This window comes from Bufo gargarizans, chromosome 3 (assembly GCF_014858855.1).
Source record: "Bufo gargarizans isolate SCDJY-AF-19 chromosome 3, ASM1485885v1, whole genome shotgun sequence".
Taxonomy (NCBI): domain Eukaryota; kingdom Metazoa; phylum Chordata; class Amphibia; order Anura; family Bufonidae; genus Bufo; species Bufo gargarizans.
In genome coordinates, this window is record NC_058082.1 from 112,113,380 (window position 1) to 112,133,872 (window position 20,493).

General features: G+C 40.7%; 1 protein-coding gene across 8 annotated transcripts in view; it reads left to right on the top strand.

The window, feature by feature from the left end:
* Window positions 1-20,493, top strand: part of ARHGAP9 (Rho GTPase activating protein 9) — a 156,434-nt gene that overhangs the window by 85,301 nt on the left and 50,640 nt on the right. For 7 of the 8 annotated variants that reach the window (XM_044287084.1, XM_044287083.1, XM_044287085.1 and 4 more), the window contains 3 exons: window positions 12,482-12,622; window positions 16,473-16,580; window positions 18,205-18,266. In XM_044287084.1, the coding sequence (XP_044143019.1) occupies window positions 12,482-12,622; window positions 16,473-16,580; window positions 18,205-18,266 (311 nt within the window). Of the gene's footprint in view, window positions 1-233; window positions 349-12,481; window positions 12,623-16,472; window positions 16,581-18,204; window positions 18,267-20,493 lie in introns of those variants that run through there. The other variant, XM_044287090.1, reaches the window with a different exon arrangement.

Here is a 20,493-nt window from a genome sequence, read left to right on the forward strand (position 1 = left end):
TGGGTCTGTATATATTCATAAATTCATTATAATGTACAAGCAAAACAACATAAATAGTAAAAAGAAAAAGTTAAATGACATCAAGACACAACATCTCTCTTAATTTAAGACTGCTGGAGCTTTGATCTTACAGTTCTTGTACAGCTTTATTCTGCTCCTTCCTCATTCTACCCCTAAGTACTTATTGCCCTCCCCTTGCATTTCAATGCTGACACTGTAACAGCTCCCAGTTCACTACTTCCTTATTACTCTGAGGACATGGAGCAGGTTGTTCGTAGACAGCGGTCACAGAGGGATTCTGACGATGAAGACTACAATGATGTATTTTGGGACATGAGTCCTGGCTATGTAAGTGACCCAGACAATTAACCTTATCTGCTTCTTCTGACTATATGATATGTCTGTCTCCAAACGGATGAACCTGTCGTCTGTCACTTTACCATCTGACTCCGATAGAGAGGACAAGGATCCTGCAATTTCTACACTGTGATTGTTCTGGGTGATGCTTTTGTGATGTTAATATCACAAATATTCCTTGGCTTAGAGCACATTAAATGATATATGGTTTTATTTCAAAAGTTTAGTAACAGAAAAGTAACATCAAAATAAGAGAAAACGGCAACAAGCAACGCAAAACCTAATTGCAAAAGGAAATCAATAATAGGTATTTAATAGTGATCATAATATTTTTGCTATATGGAATCGCCAGTAGCAGCCTACCATATTTTTCGGACTATAAGTGTAATAAACTTACCTGTCCAGGCTCCAGCAGCTCGATCCTTAGCTTCTGCATGGCGAGAAGGACACGCTGCAAAGCCATGTCCCCCAGTGACATGGTCGCTCTGCTTTCTCCTGCTGGGGGAGTCAGGCAGTGGGCTGAATGACAGCTTTTTAGGTTGGAGTCTGACCTGTGGAGGGTCAGGTCACCGGACCAATCAGGCTCTAGTCTGGGGCCTGGCTGTCTATTTAAATCCCCTATTGTCATGTAACCATTGCCAGTGATAGGCTATTTTGGCTCACTTATGTGTATTCCTATTTCCCTGTTCCTGAGTGGACTATCTGGTTTTGACCCATTTCTAACAACTCTGGTTTATTGTACTTGTCTGTCTGCGTGTTCTGTTTGTCCCTCTCTGGACCTTAGTAGCGCATGGGACCGTCGACCAGTTGCGGTCTAGCTGCTTAGGACTTGTACTGCAAGAAGGTAGGGATAGCGGATAGATTCCAGGTTCAGGGACTCACTGTCCTCATCTGTCCCTATCTACAGCCATTACAATAAAACACACCGGACTATAAGAAGCACCTAGGATTTAAAGGCATAGATCTGTTCAGACAGATCTGTTCTGTACCCTATATGGTGTACTGTACTGTATTATACAGACATCAGACCCACTGGATCTTCAAGAACTAAGTGGGTCTGGGTCAAATCTTTTTTTAAAAAAGTGAAAAAAGTTAAGATAAAAAAACACATTTATCACTGAATAAAAAAATACACTACACATATTAGGTATCGCTGCGTCCCTAACGACCTGATCTATAAAACGGTCATGTTACTTTCCCCACACGGTGAACGCCATGAATATAAAAAAATAAAAACTATGAGAAAATTGAAATTTTGCCCACCTTACTTCCCAAAAAAGGTAATAAATGTGATCAAAAAAGTCGCATGTACGCCAAAATAGTACCAATCAAACCGTCATCTCATCCCACAAAAATCATACCCTACCCAAGATAATCGCCCAAAAACTGAAAAAACTATGGCTCTTAGACTATGGAAACACTAAAACATGATTTTTTTTGTTTCAAAAATGAAATCATGGTGTAAAACTTAAATAAATAAAAAAAGTATACATATTAGGTATCGACACGTCCGTATCGACCGGCTCTATAAAAATATCACATGACCTAACCCCTCAGGTGACCACTGTAAAAAAATAAAAATAAAAACGGTGTAAAAAAAGCCATTTTTTGTCATCTTGCGTCACAAAAAGTGTAATAGCAAGCGATCAAAAAGTCATATGCACCCCAAAATAGTGCCAATCAAACCGTCATCTCACCCCGCAAAAAATGAGACCATACTTAAGATAATCGCCCAAAAACTGAAAAAACGATGGCTCTTAGACTATGGAGACACTAAAACATTTTTTTTGTTTTAAAAATGAAATCATTGTGTAAAACTTACATAAATAAAAAAAATTGTATACATATTAGGTATCGCCACGTCCGTGACAACCTGCTCTATAAAATTACCACATGATCTAACCTGTCAAATGAATGTTGTAAATAACAAAAAAAAAAACGTGCCAAAAAAGCTATTTCTTGTTACCTTGCCGCACAAAAAGTGTAATATAGAGCAACCAAAAATCATATGTACCCTAAACTAGTACCAAAAAAACTGCCACCCTATCCCGTAGTTTCTAAAATGGGATCACTTTTTTGGAGTTTCTACTCTAGAGGTGCATCAGGGGGGCTTCAAATGGGACATGGTGTCAAAAAAAACAGTCCAGCAAAATCTGCCTTCCAAAAACCGTATGGCATTCCTTTCCTTCTGCGCCCTGCCGTGTGCCCGTACAGCAGTTTACGACCACATATGGGGTGTTTCTGTAAACTACAGAATCAGGGCCATAAATAATGAGTTTTGTTTGGCTGTTAACCCTTGCTTTGTAACTGGAAAAAAAATATTAAAATGGAAAATCTGCCAAAAAAGTGAAATTTTGAAATTGTATCTCTATTTTCCATTAAATCTTGTGCAACACCTAAAGGGTTAACAAAGTTTGTAAAAATCAGTTTTGAATACCTTGAGGGGTTTAGTTTCTTAGATGGGGTCACTTTTATGGAGTTTCTACTCTAGGGGTGCATCAGGAGGGCTTCAAATGGGACATGGTGTCAAAAAAACCAGTCCAGCAAAATCTGGCTTCCAAAAACCATACGGCGCACCTTTCCCTCTACTCCCTGCTGTGTGGCCATACAGTAGTTTACGGCCACATATGGGGTGTTTCTGTAAACGGCAGAGTCAGGGCAATAAAGATACAGTCTTGTTTGGCTGTTAACCCTTGCTTTGTTAGTGGAAAAATGGGTTAAAATGGAAAATTAGGCAAACTCTCAAACTTCATCCCCATTTGCCAATAACTCTTGTGCAAAACCTAAAGGGTTAACAAAGTTTGTAAAATCAGTTTTGAATACCTTGAGGGGTGTAGTTTATAGAATGGGGTCATTTTGGGTGGTTTCTATCATGTAAGCCTCACAAAGTGACTTCAGACCTGTAGTGGTCCCTAAAAATTGGGTTTTTGTAAATTTCTGAAAAATTTCAAGATTTGCTTCTAAACTTCTAAGCCTTGTAACATCCCCAGAAAAATAAAATATCATTCCCAAAGTAATTCAAACATGAAGTAGACATATGGGGAATGTAAAGTCATCGCAATTTTTGGGGGTAGTACTATGTATTACAGAAGTAGAGAAACTGAAACTTTGAAATTTGCAAATTTTTTCCAAATTGTTGGTAAATTAGGTATTTTTTTATGAAAAAAAAAATTTTTTTTTTACTTCATTTTTCCAGTGTCATGAAGTACAATATGTGACGAAAAAACAATCTCAGAATGGCCCGGATAAGTCAAAGCGTTTTAAAGTTATCAGCACTTAAAGGGACACTGGTCAGATTTGCAAAAAATGTGATGCGCCTATGCCTGCTATACCTATATACATCAGCTGCATATTATGTTGGCTGGCACATTATTATTATTATATATTTGAAAGCACCATTAATTCCATGACACTGTACATCAAGAGGTGTTTACACATACGTAATATAAAAATACACTAAACAAGAAATAATTAACAGACTGGTACAGAGGGGTAGGGGACCCTGCCCACAAGAGCTTACAATCTCCAAGGGAAGGAGGAAGAACACAGAGGGTAAATGCTACTCATTTGGCTGTGTGGTGGCAGCATGCTCATTGCAGGTGGTAAGCTTTTCTTAAGAGGTGGGTTTTCAGATTACTTTTGAAGGTTGAGATGTTGGGGGAGAGTCTAATGTGCTGAGGCAGCGAGTTCCAGAGTAGGGGCAAGGCACGTGAGAAATCTTGTAGTCAATTGTGTGAAGAGCAGAACAGAGAAGTAGGTCATGTGAGGATCAGAGATTACAGGTTACAAGATTTTCCTCAGTTTGCCTGGGTGTTGATCAGTCTCCCTTTCTTCCTCAGATTGATGACTAGGAGGAGCTGCCTGGGCACAATTGCAAAGGGGAGGCAGTTTAATTAGCTCAGAGTCTTCTCTGGGAGCCCTGTAGCTTTACATGAGAATGCAGAGACATGGAAACGTGGCGCTCTCGGAGGTGGAGTCAAAAGGCATAAAAAGAGCACCAAACGGTTTTTGGGCTTAGCCTGTGAATGTGGAGAGGCTTCCTGTTGGTCAGTTGGTCAGAGTACTGATGCAGTGAATAACCACCAACACAGACGTGAGGGTAGGGACCTAAAACTAAAAACTAAAATAAAAAAAGCTATGGAAAAATTCAAGTCACTAGTAAAGTTGTCTTGCAACTTTTTCTACCTTTTTGCCTTATCCTTCAGGTAAATCTGGCCTTGTTGAGGCATATGGGAATCCAAGCTTAGGCTTACAAGCTGAGGCTTGTAAGAGTGAGAAGATAATTATTATAATTATCCATTATTGCATTTGTAGTCCATGTCTTGAGAGCTAAGCTACTTTTTAAAACTACACATCTACATCACTGAACTGCCTCGTAGCCCTTTTAAGTAATGACCTACCAGAGATTGCTGGCAGTTCAGTGCCTGCACCTCCATCAACATTGTCTTGTTTCTATGGGATGTCAGGAGATAGCTTTTTGTGCAGAAATCTTAATACCGTTACAGCTAACAAAATAAAGCGTTGTAATAATAGAGATAAGGCAGAATTGCAGAGAATGGCGAGACAGAAGAATGAAAAACAGCAGGCCCTTCTTGAGTAGATGCTTTTAATACCTAAATAATTTTTTTTCCCATTCTAATACTAGGGAGTTATGGGGAGCCTAGCCATTACAGACCACAGGCTCCCAGCTAGGTTACAGGAACATCCTAGCAGGGATAAGCACGGACCGCCTGGACCTTTAAAATCTAAGGGCGATCTGGAAGTAGTTACAGAACTCAGACTCTAATTAGGTCTGACCTGATGTTGATTTTACTGGCACACCTTTTGCACAGTGCACCAGTATTAAAGGTGTTTTTTTGGAACGCCCAAATGGGGTTCCTCTGATCAACTGGATTTTTTCTATTTACTAGTTTGGATGGATTTTTTTCAGACTGTGGAGGTTTCCGAACATTTATAGAGCAATTTGTTAGATAACACTCACAAGGTCAGGTCTCATGATGCTTTTTTGGAAGCCAAAACCAGAAGTGGATTCAAAAAACAGTGAGAAGTCATATCTGTCCTGTATACTTTCTCTCCTATTTTGATCCACTCTTGATTTTGGCTTTCAAAACTGCATGCAGTACCTTTAGAGTCTCCTAATAAGATGTATTACAGGGTTTCATATATTTGTACTACTGATTCATAAAATATATACGGATAGAAATATTTTACAAACCTCACTTCAAATTTCTTCAAAGAGACATACAATCTGTTTTGGACTATGTACTTAGATGCTGAATCACAGCTACCTGTCATCAAACAAACCAGACTCTGTTCCTAGTGACACAGCTTGTTCTTTAGATTGTAAGCTCTTACTGTATCTTGTAACCATTTCTGCATTATATAGCATTATTTTTACATTATTCATTTTGCACAGGTATTGTATTTTTCACCCTATAAAACACACCCCATAAGACGCACCTAGGTTTTACTGGAGGACAATAAGAAAAAAATATTTTTCATTAGACCTCAAATCAGACCTCAGCTAACAGCCCCAATGAGACCCCCAATGTTAATAAGACCCCAACAAGACCTCAGATCAGACCCACAATCAGACCTTAGCTCAGACCCCAATGTGAATGACCCCCAATCAGACCTCAGACCCCAATCAGACCTCATATTAGCCCCTAGCAGCCCCATTGCCTCATATCAGCCCTCAGTAGCCCCCTATTGCCTCATATCAGTCCTCAGTAGCCCCCATTGCCTCTCATTTTAGCCCCCAGCAGCCCCCATTGTCTCATATCAGCCCTCCGTAGCCCCCATTGCCTCTCATATTGGCCCCCAGCAGCCCCATTGCCTCATACCATCCCTCAGTAGCCCCCATTGTCTCTCATATTGGCCCTCAGCAGCCCCCATTGCCTGTCATGTTAGCCCCCAGCAGATCCATTGTCTCAGATCAGCGCCTATTGCCTCATGTTTAATAAAATAAATAAACCACTTTCCTCTCCTGCTCCTGGATGCCGCCACTCCTCACCGCCCGTGCTCTTCTTCCTCTTGCTGCCGTCTGTGCTGTGAACCGGCACGCACAGCGTGAGGTCACAGAGCACCCTCACGCTGTGCGCAGCCACTGCACTGCCAACAGCCGAGGATCAGGAAGTGGTGAGTACAAAGCCTTCACCACTTCCTGGAGATTGCCTTGTTGTGGCAGATGGGCTCATGGCATTAAATGAAAATGTTTCCTCAGTAAATAAAGTTTCAATTCCATTTAAAGGGAACCTGTCACGCTGAACATGGTTTGAGCTGAAGGCAGCATGTTGTAGAGGAAGAAATGCTGAGCAGATTTAAAATATATAGAGTTAAATGGGAAAAGATTCAGTAAAACTTGTAATTTATACATTTAAATTCCTTCTCCTTCTGGGCATTGATGTCAAGGAAGCGGTCCTATCAGTGATTGACAGTTATCTCTGTATACACAGTCATAGAGGGAAGGCTGTCAATCACTGATAGGACCCCCTACTTGATGTCAAAGTCCAGAATGAGAAGGAATCTAAATGTATAAATTACAGGTTTTACTGAATCCTTTCCCATAAAGCTATATATCAATCTGCTCTGCTACTACTCATATATATTATGCTGCTTGCACTGCATTTTATTGGTGATAGGTTCCCTTTAAAGTCATTGAAATATTCAGTTTATGCACATATAGTGCCTATAGGGTGCTGCTGCATTGTTGTGTTTGCAGATGGTAGAAAAGGGGTGGAAGTAACTCATGGCTTCAGGATCTGACTACACTAAGGTTTTGCATGTAGTCTGTAACCATGGGAACACATTGGTCTGTATAGGTATAGGAACAAAACTGTAGATTTTTGTTATCAAAACTATTTACATAGAAGATGCACTGGAACAATAACAAAAAAAATTGCATGGAACAAAGTTTACATATAGTAATTATCAGGGGGCAGACATTTTCTAGACTTCTAGTTAGTTATCCCATTGAAGGACATAACTGTCAGCCATTGTCTAGCCTGTAATTGCATGTATCATGTTAAAACCCCTTAAAATAATGTGATAAAGCATTTCTTTTGAGTGAATGTATGCACAGGCCATGTTTTTGCCACCGTATCTACTCCAGAAATGTCTTGGCTGTCACAACACAATCTCTTAAACCATGTATTCGTGTAGTTTAACAGGAAATTATCTTAGTCACACTGTCAAAGATAAAAAAAAAACTGTGGTTCTAGTCTTCCCGTATGTTAAGTTCTCAAACCTTCAATATTGTATGTGTAACTCAGTGTTTAAAATCTTCACGTACAAAGTCCTTTGTGATTTATTACCTTAGGGAATGTAATAGATATGTAAGAGTGTGCACCATATAAATACTGAACTTAAAGTGCACCTCTCACACAAGAAAACAAAATCCTTGGTGATTCTCAAAGCAACTTATTTTTGCAGTTATCATTTAGGTAGCATTAATCACACTATTCTAGCAATGTGCTACACAACTTGTGAACTCTGGGTCAAGGTAAAAGAGACATAAGGAAATGCACAGTGTATGCAAAACAAGACATCTCTGGCTTTCAAAAACATGTAAAACTTTTCACCATGACAGTATATACAGACGTGGACAAAATTGTTGGTACCCTTTGGTCAATGAAAGAAAAAGTCACAATGGTCACAGAAATAACTTTAATCTGACAAAAGTAATAATAAATTAAAATTCTATAAATGTTAACCAATGAAAGTCAGACATTGTTTTTCAACCATGCTTCAACAGAATTATGTAAAAAAATAAACTCATGAAACAGGCATGGACAAAAATGATGGTACCCCTAACTTAATATTTTGTTGCGCAACCTTTTGAGGCAATCACTGCAATCAAACGCTTCCTGTAACTGTCAATGAGACATCTGCACCTCTCAGCAGGTATTTTGGCCCACTCCTCATGAGCAAACTGCTCCAGTTGTGTCCGGTTTGAAGGGTGCCTTTTCCAGACTGCATGTTTCAGCTCCTTCCAAAGATGCTCAATAGGATTGAGGTCAGGGCTCATAGAAGGCCACTTTAGAATAGTCCAATTTTTTCCTCTTAGCCATTCTTGGGTGTTTTTAGCGGTGTGTTTTGGGTCATTGTCCTGTTGCAAGACCCATGACCTGCGACTGAGACCAAGCTTTCTGACACTGGCTAGTACATTTCTCTCTAGAATTCCTTGATAGTCTTGAGATTTCATTGTACCCTGCACAGATTCAAGACACCCTGTGCCAGACGCAGCAAAGCAGCCCCAGAACATAACAGAGCCTCCTCCATGTTTCACAGTAGGGACAGTGTTCTTTTCTTGATATGCTTCATTTTTTCGTCTGTGAACATACAGCTGATGTGCCTTGGCAAAAACTTCGATTTTTGTCTCATCTGTCCACAGGACATTCTCCCAGAAGCTTTGTGGCTTGTCAACATGTAGTTTGGCATATTCCAGTCTTGCTTTTTTATGATTCGTTTTCAACAATGGTGTCCTCCTTGGTCGTCTCCCATGTAGTCCACTTTGGCTCAAACAACGACGGATGGTGCGATCTGACACTGATGTTCCTTGAGCATGAAGTTCACCTTGAATCTCTTTAGAAGTCTTTCTAGGCTCTTTTGTTACCATTCGGATTATCCGTCTCTTAGATTTGTCATCAATTTTCCTCCTGCGGCCACGTCCAGGGAGGTTGGCTACAGTCCCATGGATCTTAAACTTATGAATAATATGTGCAACTGTACTCACAGGAACATCTAGTTGCTTGGAGATGGTCTTATAGCCTTTACCTTTAACATGCTTGTCTATAATTTTCTTTCTGATCTCTTGAGACAGCTCTTTCCTTTGCTTCCTCTGGTCCATGTCGAGTGTGGTACACACCATATCACCAAACAACACAGTGATTACCTGGAGCCATATATATAGGCCCAATGGCTGATTACAAGGTTGTAGACACCTGTGATGCTAATTAGTGGACACACCTTGAATTAACATGTCCCTTTGGTCACATTATGTTCTGTGTTTTCTAGGGGTACCATCATTTTTGTCCATGCCTGTTTCATGAGTTTATTTTTTTACATAATTCTGTTGAAGCATGGTTGAAAAACAATGTCTGACTTTCATTGGTTAACATTTATAGAATTTTAATTTATTATTACTTTTGTCAGATTAAAGTTATTTCTGTGACCATTGTGACTTTTTCTTTCATTGACCAAAGGGTACCAACAATTTTGTCCACGTCTGTACATGAAAAAAAAAATTCTGAGTGGTGCATGCAGGCTTCTGCATCACCGCTGTGATGAGTAACTGGCTGCAGCGATCATGTATGAAGGTGACACCTCATCACTGGACCAGGTTGAACTGGTCCATGCATTAAAAACTATTTATGGTCTGGAAAACTATTATAACCCCATAATGGATACAGCCAATTTGGCCTTGAAGATGCAGGATTTTTTTTTCATTTTGTCTCATTGTGTTTTTTATTTAGCATACAAATAGCAATTATGGGGTCTTTTCTTGGGCCCCTAGCTGCTATGTGTGCTTGTCAGCCCTGTTTTGGTAATGGGAGGACAGGGGATGCCCTGTTCTTTTGTTAAAGTAATTTAGATGTCACAGTTACTATTGACCATGGCATCTACGTGGTAAAACCACCAAAACCAGAAATTTCCAATCTCTGTCCTTGCTGTGGTAGTCTACTACGGTTTGCTGTACTGTGACCCTACGGTTTGCTGTACTGAGTCAATAGCTAATGATGAAAAGTGTTTCAGTTAAGGAGAAAAGATTGGAAGTGTGGGGTTGACAAGTGTTTTCCTATTAATTTAAGGCACACAAAGCCTTGTTACTGATAAATCTGTTATTGTCATGAGAGATTGGTTAATGTGAACCGTTCATCGATGGCCTTGAGAAGTTCTCAGAAAAAGTGTTATAAAGATGTATGAAGTTGGAAAAGCATTGCAAAAGATCCAATCCACGCTTAAAGTTAAGTTCACTCTAAGAGCACAACAGGCAATCCTGAAAAAAGTGAGAAAGAACCCAATGGTAAGCCTTCAGAAGACTTCACAAGCATGTGTCTACTATTAGAGCAAGAATGGTGTTCATGAAAAGATACTGCGAAGGAAGCCGTTATCCAAAAAAACATTGTAGCCCATCTCAAGTGTGCCCAAGAGTACCTGGATGTTCCACACTCCTTCGGCAAAAATGTTCTATGGACAGATGAGACAAAACATGTTAACACAAATGCAAAAAGCTATGTCTAAAAGAAAAAGCCAGGACCAAAACTTCATCCCAACTGTAAAGCATAGTGGAGCATGGTAGGGGGAGCATCATGGTTTGAGGCTGCTTTTCTGCATTAGGGCCTGGACACCCTGCAATCATTGATAGAACAATGAACTGTAAAGTGTATCAAAACATTTTACAGGAGAACGTAAGGGCCCCAGGTCAAGCTGAAGTTCTCCGAAGGTGTGTTATAGAGCCGAGCAACATAATTAGATTGAAGCTGCACCTCGCCCTTTGTGACTCTGCTAGTCAACGCTAGTCACTCTATTACTCTTTCTGAAACACTTCTATACCCACTGGAAATAGCAATATGTTGATCTGAGGAAAAGTCAGGAAGAATGTGAAGTATTTACTGTACTTCAAAACCAATGTCCGGTAAAATGACCGAAAGGGGCAGAACATGCCATAGATCCTAAAGCGAAATTTTCTAGTTGGCTGATGCCCAGGTGGTTGCCCAAGCCTTCCTCCTGGCCGCCCGCTGGGTACATAAAAATCTGATGCTCTCAGCACAAAACACTTGCATAACAGCACAAAACACTTGGCCAGCAAGGGGGTACACCTTACGAAATATACAAAATGTCAGAGAATATCAACAAAGGCTATATAAGTATGTGACATACAGTATAGTCCTCTTACAAACACACTGACGCACAGTAACCAAAAAGTGGCCAACCTCTTTAAAGTGTCACTGCACTTTGAAAAAACTTTTGGTATGTCATAATGACATTTGTTCTAGCAATCCGTGGGGGTCTCAGACCCCAACTGATTGGTAGAATTAGGAGAGTGAAGCACTCACATAGCATGCTCTCTCCCCTCACTGAAGGAGACAGAATGCAGATGGGCCCATATACTTTCTATTGAGTCCATCTTGCTTCTGTCTTTTGCATTGAGGAGATAGAGCAAGCTGTGTGAGTGTTCCGCTCTCATTGTTCTAGCAATCAGTGAGGGTCTCGGTACTTGGACGACCACCAAACAAACCCTTTGATATGTTGCTATGACATATCGAAAGTTTTTTTTTCAAAGTGCAGTGACATTTCAAGCTGACCATGCACTTTAGATACCTGTTGGTCAAGCACTCCTTCTGACCCTCCCCATACACATGTAAGCTCAACTCAGTCATGCATGTGTTCTGAATTGGGAGAGGGGAGAAAGCTGCTGACATACACCTCTAGTGGTGGCTTATCACCTTGAGAACAATAGTATTGGCATATGGAATCAAACAGCCCCATCCTTCTTTCTCCCAACATCTGCTGTATTGCCAAACACATGGTTGACTGGTCCTGATGAGTTACGGTAATATAAGTATCACATTTAAAGTAATTATCACACAGGCAAATGCTTTAAACTGGCATTCAAGATAGTTACTGTTTGGAATTTTTTTTAAAACTTACAAAACATACAGGAGATAAGAAAACAATATACAGTGGAACGTCCCAAAATTACATTACAAAATGGTCTTCTCAAATAAGATGGACAGTTTGCATAATACAAGGTAGAACTTTTGTTGGAGGAAATATGGTCTGGGTAAGAAGACCTTTTGGAGAGGTATCACTGTACTTTAAAAACACAGCTTTCTTTATGTTCAGATTTACCTCTACTAAGGCAGATGACTTGGAATTATACCCATGGCATTAGTTTGTTTACACCCAGGAGTGAAGTAATTCCATCCATGTAATCATGGTAGCTACAGTTTGTCTTTATTCATGTTCTACATCCAGTATTGTCATATAATCACTGAAACTAAAAAGTAGTTCAGCTGGTTCCTATATCCACCATCTAGTGTAACCTCCTGTATGTAGATTGCTTACATTGTTATACATTGTGCTGTATATCATGTTACAGTATGGTTTCTGTATTTTACAGATCGATGAGGGTCAGACTTTTCCCACAATTGGCAGTTTGTCATCTTCCAGCAGCAGTTTGTGCAGCCCCAGCAGTGATGGAGAGAATCCAAGACTCAAGTACACTAGGTCTATGGTCTTGTCTCATTCACAAAGGCAGAGGGTAAATTTGGAAATCTTTGCTGCGTTTTAAAAGTTTACATTTATTGACTATTTACTCTTTAGTATAGGGTATGTACACTTTTTCAACCAAGTTTTTGTGCTTAACAGATATACATCAGCAGAAAGTAGGGGGAAAGATGAAAGTGGTTATGGCTCCAGGGTCAGACTACACAGGGTTTGTTTGTAGTCTGTAACCAGGGAGACATACGGATTTACATTGGAAGTGTAGATGCAAAATAAAGATTATTTGCAAAGAGGCTGGATTTTTTTATTTTTTTATTTTAGATGCAATAGATGTACATGCATTCCCAGTTACCTTTTTAAAGAAGACCTGTCACCGCTCCTGACATGTCTGTAATAACAATTCTGGAACATCTATTTTTATGGCTCTATGTTGTGCCATTCCTTTATTATTTATTCTAGAAGTTATGAATGAATGGCTATAAGCCTTCAGTAATGGTACAGAGGGGAGGTAACCAGTTGTGGGAGTGTACCTGCACAGTCTGGAAATTACAGCACTGAAGGTACACCCCCCCCAACTGGTTACCTCCCCTCTGTACCCTTACTGCAGACTGCTAGCAATTTATTCATAACTTCTAGCAGAAATAATATAGGAATAGCACAACATAGAGACATAAGAATAGATGTTCTAGAATTGTTATTACATGGGGAATGCTTGTAGCTATTAAAACAGGCATGTCAGGAGTGGTGACAGGTCCTCTTTAAGACCATCTTATTTTTTTATGAGTTTTCACAATTTAATGCTTACTTATTGGTAAGGTATATACTATACATCATGTTACTTACGGTATCTCATATCCCAAAATATAAAATATTTTAGGTCTTCTACTGAACATGATTCACGGAGGACCATCAAGCGCTCTGCATCTAGGATCCGTTTGAGACCATCGTTATTTTTCAAAAGAACTCCCCAATAATAAGCTAATCATAGAATCTCATATTGCTAGGACCTTTAGTGAATAGCTCGAATTTTTCAGAGAAACAAAGTGTTCCAATTCCCTGCAGTAACATTCAGTGGGGCTAATCCACTTTAACATTTTTGGGGTGAGCTCTTAACATGCGCCTCTGTTTGCCAAAACAGCGCCACAATTTTGTTGCTAAATTTTGGAGCAAAGTAAGCAGACTGATAGGTGGTATAAGCAGACTAGACTGTCTAAAGGTGCTATGTGTGCAGGTAAGATCCAGCACAATTCTCCAGGTTAAAAGGTTATTCTTTTTTAAAGCTCCATTAAAATTATAGAAACATAGAAGATTGAAGGCAGAAGAAGACCACATGGTCCATCTAGTCTTCACTTAAATTAGATGGAGCCCATATCATGCAGCGAGAAGCAAGAGAGCGCACTTCTCTCTCCTCATTTTAGAGATTGGTGGGAGTCTAAGCACTCAGACCCCTGCTGATCCCAACTTTTGATATTTCACTATGACATATCAAAATTATGTTAAATTACCCTTTAAAGGGGTTCCCGGGCTTTTAATATTTATGACCTATCCTCAAGATAGGTCATCAATATCAGATCGGCCGGTCCGGCACCCTATACCCCCTCCGATGAGCTGTATGAAGAGAAGGTCTCCCGTCTCTCTTCCTGCTCACCATAGACATAGCAGCAGCAAGCAGGTCATCAATATTAAAAGCCCGGAGAACCCCTTTAAAGGTTTTGATCATGTCCCCCCTTTTCCTTCTTTCCTCAAGGCTATACAGAAGTTTTTAAAGTCTCTCTTGATATATTGTATGCTTCAGAGTAGACTCTACACCATTTTTGTAGCCCACTTTTGCATCCGTTCCATTTTATGTTGATCTTTTTGATGGTGGGGGTCTCCAGGACTGTACACTGTATTCTAGATATGGTTTTATTAGCATTCTATACAGGGGGTTCATAATCTCTCTCTCTTCCTACTTGTTTTACCTCGAGCTATACAGCCAGCTGCCTGCCCACACTATGCACTCATTTTAAAGCTGACCAATATCAGGATCCTTAGATCCTTCTCTTCCGAAGTCCTGGCTAACACAGAACTGCCAATATGATACTCAAATAGAGGGTCCCTTCTCCCCAGAGGCATGATGCAAGAAGCAGAAAATGATTATACAGATCAGAGCATGTACATACACACAGGGGAAACCACAAAATAGTTGTCCGTCACAAGGGGATTAAAATCGTTATTTCTTATTAGTTTCAAAAGTTCCATGTCATATTGCGATAGTCAATGCGTTTCAATTATTAGATCTTGACATGCATGCAACAGATATTCAAATAATGAGTTAGCACCTCCTGCAGTGGGTGTTCCAGCCTCATGGGGAATATGCTACAAGAGAATTTAGACTAAAACCTTTAGAATCCCAGGTGCATATCCATGAAGCAAACATAATTACAAAAAACAAGATGGCTGCACACCGTTATATATACAAACAATAGAGCTAAGAAATGGGGGTCATTCCAGATAAAAGTGGTACAATACCTACTATAAATGAGCTAATGGAAGCTCTTAGCGCACATATTTGCTCAAACATGTGGAATATGGTGATTAATGAGGTAATAGCTCCATGTGCCGGAGGTGAGCGCATAAAAACCACTTGGAAACATATGCATTACAAAATAATTTTGGACAACAACACTAGTCCTTATTCCTGACCTTCTAAACTTGCACCAGACTTCTCATTCAGCATCAACCACTGACCAATCACAAATGTGCAAATGTGTTGCATTTTAGACTGATTGAAATTGGCTTTTAGGCCCCTTTTACACGGGCGAGATTTCCGCGCGGGTGCAATGCGTGAGATGAACGCATTGCACCCGCACTGAATCCGGACCCATTCATTGCTATGGGGCTGTGCACATGAGCAGTGATTTTCATGCATCACTTGTGCGTTGCGTGAAAATCGCAGCATGCTCCTCTTTGTGCGTTTTTCACGTAACGCAGGCCCCATAGAAATGAATAGGGTTGCGTGAAAATCGCAAGCATCCGCAAACAAGTGCAGATGCAGTGCGATTTTCACGCACGGTTGCTAGGTGATGATCGGGATGGGGACCCAATCATTATCATTTTTCCCTTATAACATGGTTATAAGGGAAAATAATAGCATTCTGAATACAGAATGCATAGTACAATAGGGCTGGAGGGGTTAAATTTAAACATTTTTTTTTTTACTCACCTTAATCCACTTGTTCGCGCAGCCGGCATCTCTTCTTTTGTGAAGAATAGGACCTTTGATGATGTCACTACGTTCATCACATGGTCCGTCACATGATCCATCACCATAGTGATGGATCATGTGACAGACCATGTGATGAGCGTAGTGACCTCATCAAAGGTCCTATTCCTCACAGAACAAGACAGAAGAGATACCGGCTGCGCGAACAAGTGGATTAAGGTGAGTTAAATTATTTATTTTTTTTTTTTAACCCCTCCAGCCCTATTGTACTATGCATTCTGCATTCAGAATGCTATTATTTTCCCTTATAACCATGTTATAAGGGAAAATAATACAATCTACACTACAACTAACCCAAACCTGAACTTCTGTGAAGAAGTTCGTGTCTGGGTACCACACTCTGTTTTTTCACGCGCGTGCAAAACACATTGCACCCGCGCGATAAAAACTGAACATCGGAATCCAATCGCAGTCAAAACTGACTGCAATCGCGTTCCTACTAGCGCAGATTTGCCGCAATGCACCGGGATGCATCCGGACCTAATCTGGACACGCTCGTCTGCAAGGGGCCTTAGTGTTAGTACATCTGCCTCTCTCTCTCTCTCTATCTATATATATATATATATATATATAATATTTATTCAGACAGTTCTTTCTTGTTCTTTCTTTCTTTTTTTTGCAGAGTCACAAAAGAAACCTGTCCTATCACACGGTTGAAGATTTTAATAATGCAAACTTAAATGCAGACTTTAATAAGCTCACTGCAGTCACCGTGCTGGATATTCCCCATGTAAGTCTCTACGTGTCATAATGCAATCCAGGGAAGAACAAATGCTGTAAAACCTGATTTTAGGTTTCGTTTTTGATAGGCTTTATAAATATCATGAATAGTATCCAGTAACACTGAAGGACTTGTGTGGTATAATGTTACACTAGATAAAGCATAAGTGCAAGTTTTACTTTTTTACATGAACATTTGTTAGGCTACTTTCACACTTGCGCTTGATCGGATCCGTTCTGAACGGATCCGATCATATTAATGCAGACGGAGGCTCCGTTCAGTACGGATCCGTCTGCATTAATAACTTAGAAAAATTTCTAAGTGCGCAAGATGCCTGAGCGGATCCGTTCAGACCTTCAATGTAAAGTCAATGGGGGACGGATCCGCTTGAAGATTGAGCCATATGGTGTCATCTTCAAGCGGATCCGTTCCCATTGACTTACATTGTAAGTCTGAACGGATCCGCTTGCCTCCGCACGGCCAGGCGGACAGCTGAGGCGAGCGGAGCGGAGGCTGAACGCCGCCAGACTGATGCAGTCTGAGCGGATCCGCTCCATTCAGACTGCATCAGGGCTGGACGGAGGCGTTCGGGTCCGCTCGTGAGCTCCTTCAAACGGAGCTCACGAGCGGACAGCCGAACGCTAGTGTGAAAGCAGCCTAACCTGAGAACCAGTGAAAGCTCCTCTCTATCTCTCTGCATTGTAATGAGTAAAATCCACAACAAATCTGATTTTAGTGTTGTTAACAATAATTGTCTGTCTATAGTAATAAATCCGATCAGTTAAAGCTTCAGAACACTTATCTTTCGCGCTTCATATGCTCATGTATGTTGTGTTCTGATTGCAAGATCAAAACTGGAAAAGTTTTTATAATGTTCAGGGTTAGAACCCCTGGAGTTGTTGGCTCCAAGGCCGGACAACCGCTTAAGGCTACTTTCCCACCTGCACGGTCCCTTTCCGTCATAGGATCTCAATAGCGGTGGAAAAGGCTTCAGTTTTGTCCCCATTCATTGTCAATGGGGACAAAACTGAACTGAAGGGAACGGAGTGCGCCAGAATGCATTCTGTTCCATTTCATTGCATTCCCATATCCTGGGATGCGGAGCAAGACAGATCAATCATGACTCACTATGTAAATCAATGGTGATGGATCTGTTTTCTCTGACACAAAAGAAAAAGGATCCGTCCCCCATTGACTTACAATGGTTTTAGAGACGGACTTGTCATGGCTATTTTAGAGATAATACAACCGGATCCATTCATAACGGATGCAGGCGGTTGTATTCCATGATGGAAGCGTTTTTGCTGATCCATGACGGATTCAGCAAAAATGCAGATGTGAAAGTAGCCTCAAATATATATGTTTTTTTTTTTAACTGTAGGACCGTATGGGTGATTGAGGTCACGGTATGACATCCGTAGAAGGGAATGTGTAGGCAGATGTCCCTGTTTATACATTAAACAGCGGCCATACACGTGACCAGAGACTTACCGCTTGGGGGTAGAACGGCTCCAAGTTGTTGACATTTTTGGTTTTGTATGCTTTATGAACATAAGTGCACAGCAGATATTTATACTGTGTGTTTTGTAGCAATAACTGGTTTTTCATCTGTCATCTGCTTGTTCTTGTCCAGGAGGTGGAGAAGGCAGGTCAGTTAAACAAGACTAAGATAGCAGAAGGTGGAAGGAAACTGAAGTAAGTTAAAGGATTACATAATACACATCATGCGGCTATATCCTGAATTAACTGATTTTGCAATCAACTATGTTTATTCTGCCCTTATACTGTATACCTATAAGTGTGCGGCATTGGGAATGAGACCAGAAAATGAATCGTGGGTGCAGTTAAAGGGGTTGTTATTATTATTATTATTATCATCATTGTTATTTTATTATTATTATGTCTGCTCTTTTCCCCCAGAAACATGCTACTCTTGTCCAAGAGGCTGTGTGCGGTATTCCAGCGTAGGCCTAGTTCACACATCAGTTATTCACATGGCAGGCACGCATATCACAGATGTGGACCCATTCACTTGAATGGGTCCACTATCCGGAAGGTCGGTGCGGAACGGAGGCACGGAACCCCTCGTGGAAGCACTATGGAGCGCTTCCGTGGGTTTTCTCGCCATGTCTCCGCACTGCATAGCAATAGAATGTTCATGGACAGATCATGGACCCATTCAAGTTGAATGGGTCTGGATGCATCGCGGCAGCCACACTAATGGTGCCTGTGCATTGGTGACCGCAAATTGCGGTCCCCAATGTACAGAACGGCCGAACAACGGCCGCCTGAATGAGCCCTGATGGACAGTGATTTACATCAGTGATTGTCAGCCAAAACCAGTAGTGAAGCCTACACAGAAATAAAGTATAACGGAAAGATCTGCTCCTGTTCTGTGTTTTTGATCCGCACCTGGTTTTGGGTCACAATCACTGATGGAAATCGCTGACCAAATCACTGAAGTGTGAAATCAGACTTAAGCCTCTTGCACACCAACGTTTATTTTTTCCGTTTCCGTTCCATTTTTGCGGATTCCGTTTGTGGACCGTATGCGGAACCATTCATTTCAATGGCTCCGCAAAAAAAATGGAATGTACACCGTATGCATTCCGTTTCCGTATTTCTGTTCTGCTAAAAGATAGAGCTTGTCCTATTATTGTCCGCAAATCACGTTCCGTCGCTCCATTAAAGGGTCCATTCACACATCCGTGTGTGTTTTTCAGATCCACGGATCAACGAATCCGCAAAACACGGACAGTGGTAATGTGCGTTCCGCATTTTGCGAACCGCACATTGCCGGCTCTAAGAGAATATGCCTATTCTTGTCCCCTATTGCGGACAAGAATAGGACATGTTCTATTTTTTTCAGGATCGGAATTGCGTACCCGGAAGTGCGGGTCCGCAATTCCGGATCGGGGCCGCACATAGAAATGTATGGGTCCGCAATTCCGTTCTGCAAAATGGAATTGCGGATGTGTGAATGGAGCCTAAGTCAATGGGTCAGCAAAAAATACGGAATGCATCCCTATGTCTTCCGTATCAATTCCGTTTTTGCGGAACCATCTATTGAAAATTTTCTGACCAGCCCAATTTTTCAATGTAATTACTGTATACTGTATATGCCATGCTTCCGTTTCCGTTTGCCATCCGCAACAAAACAGATCACATACGGAAACCATAAGGAAACGGAATGGAAGCGGGATGGAAACGGAAACACTACTCAAACAAAAAAACTGAAAAACTGATCCGTTTAAAACGGACCGCAAAACCATACGGTCTTGTACAACAGGCCTTAGTCTCCTTCAAATTAATGTGTCTGGGTTGCAAAACCAGCAAGGGCAAACACAGGGTTTTTAAAAAGGAGGTGGGGTGGTAAAAATGGTGGCATTGCTGGATTATTCCATAAGTACGGTTAAATGATCATTGAAAAAAATTTAAGAAAACCTTTGTATTTTCTTCTGCCATTGTTCATGTGTGAAGTTATCTTGGGGAACTGCAAAATTCTAGATATTTTATGAAACTTATTCTAGTTGAGTACGGCACTAATGTAGATGGCAGTGTACGGTTATGTTCACATGTGGCAGAATACAGTAGCTGCAGACTTGTGATGTGCACCTCAAATCTACGGCAGTTTAACATACAAAATATGTACAGTAACTGAGGTTTTCAAAACCTGTAAAGTAAAAAAATACTCTTGGAAATCAGGGCTTTTTCCCAGCGGCTTTTATCCTTGCAATTCATACGGTGAAATCTGTGGCAAATCTGCGGTGCAGTTCGCTGAAGAATAGACATGAAATACATGTGGGTTTTACCACATATTTTTGTGTCAACAATTGCAGCGTGAAAAGTATGCTACATATGGATTTTCCCCTAAGAATCAAGGAGCCTGAAAGGAGTTGTCCAGTACTTTATATTGATGGCG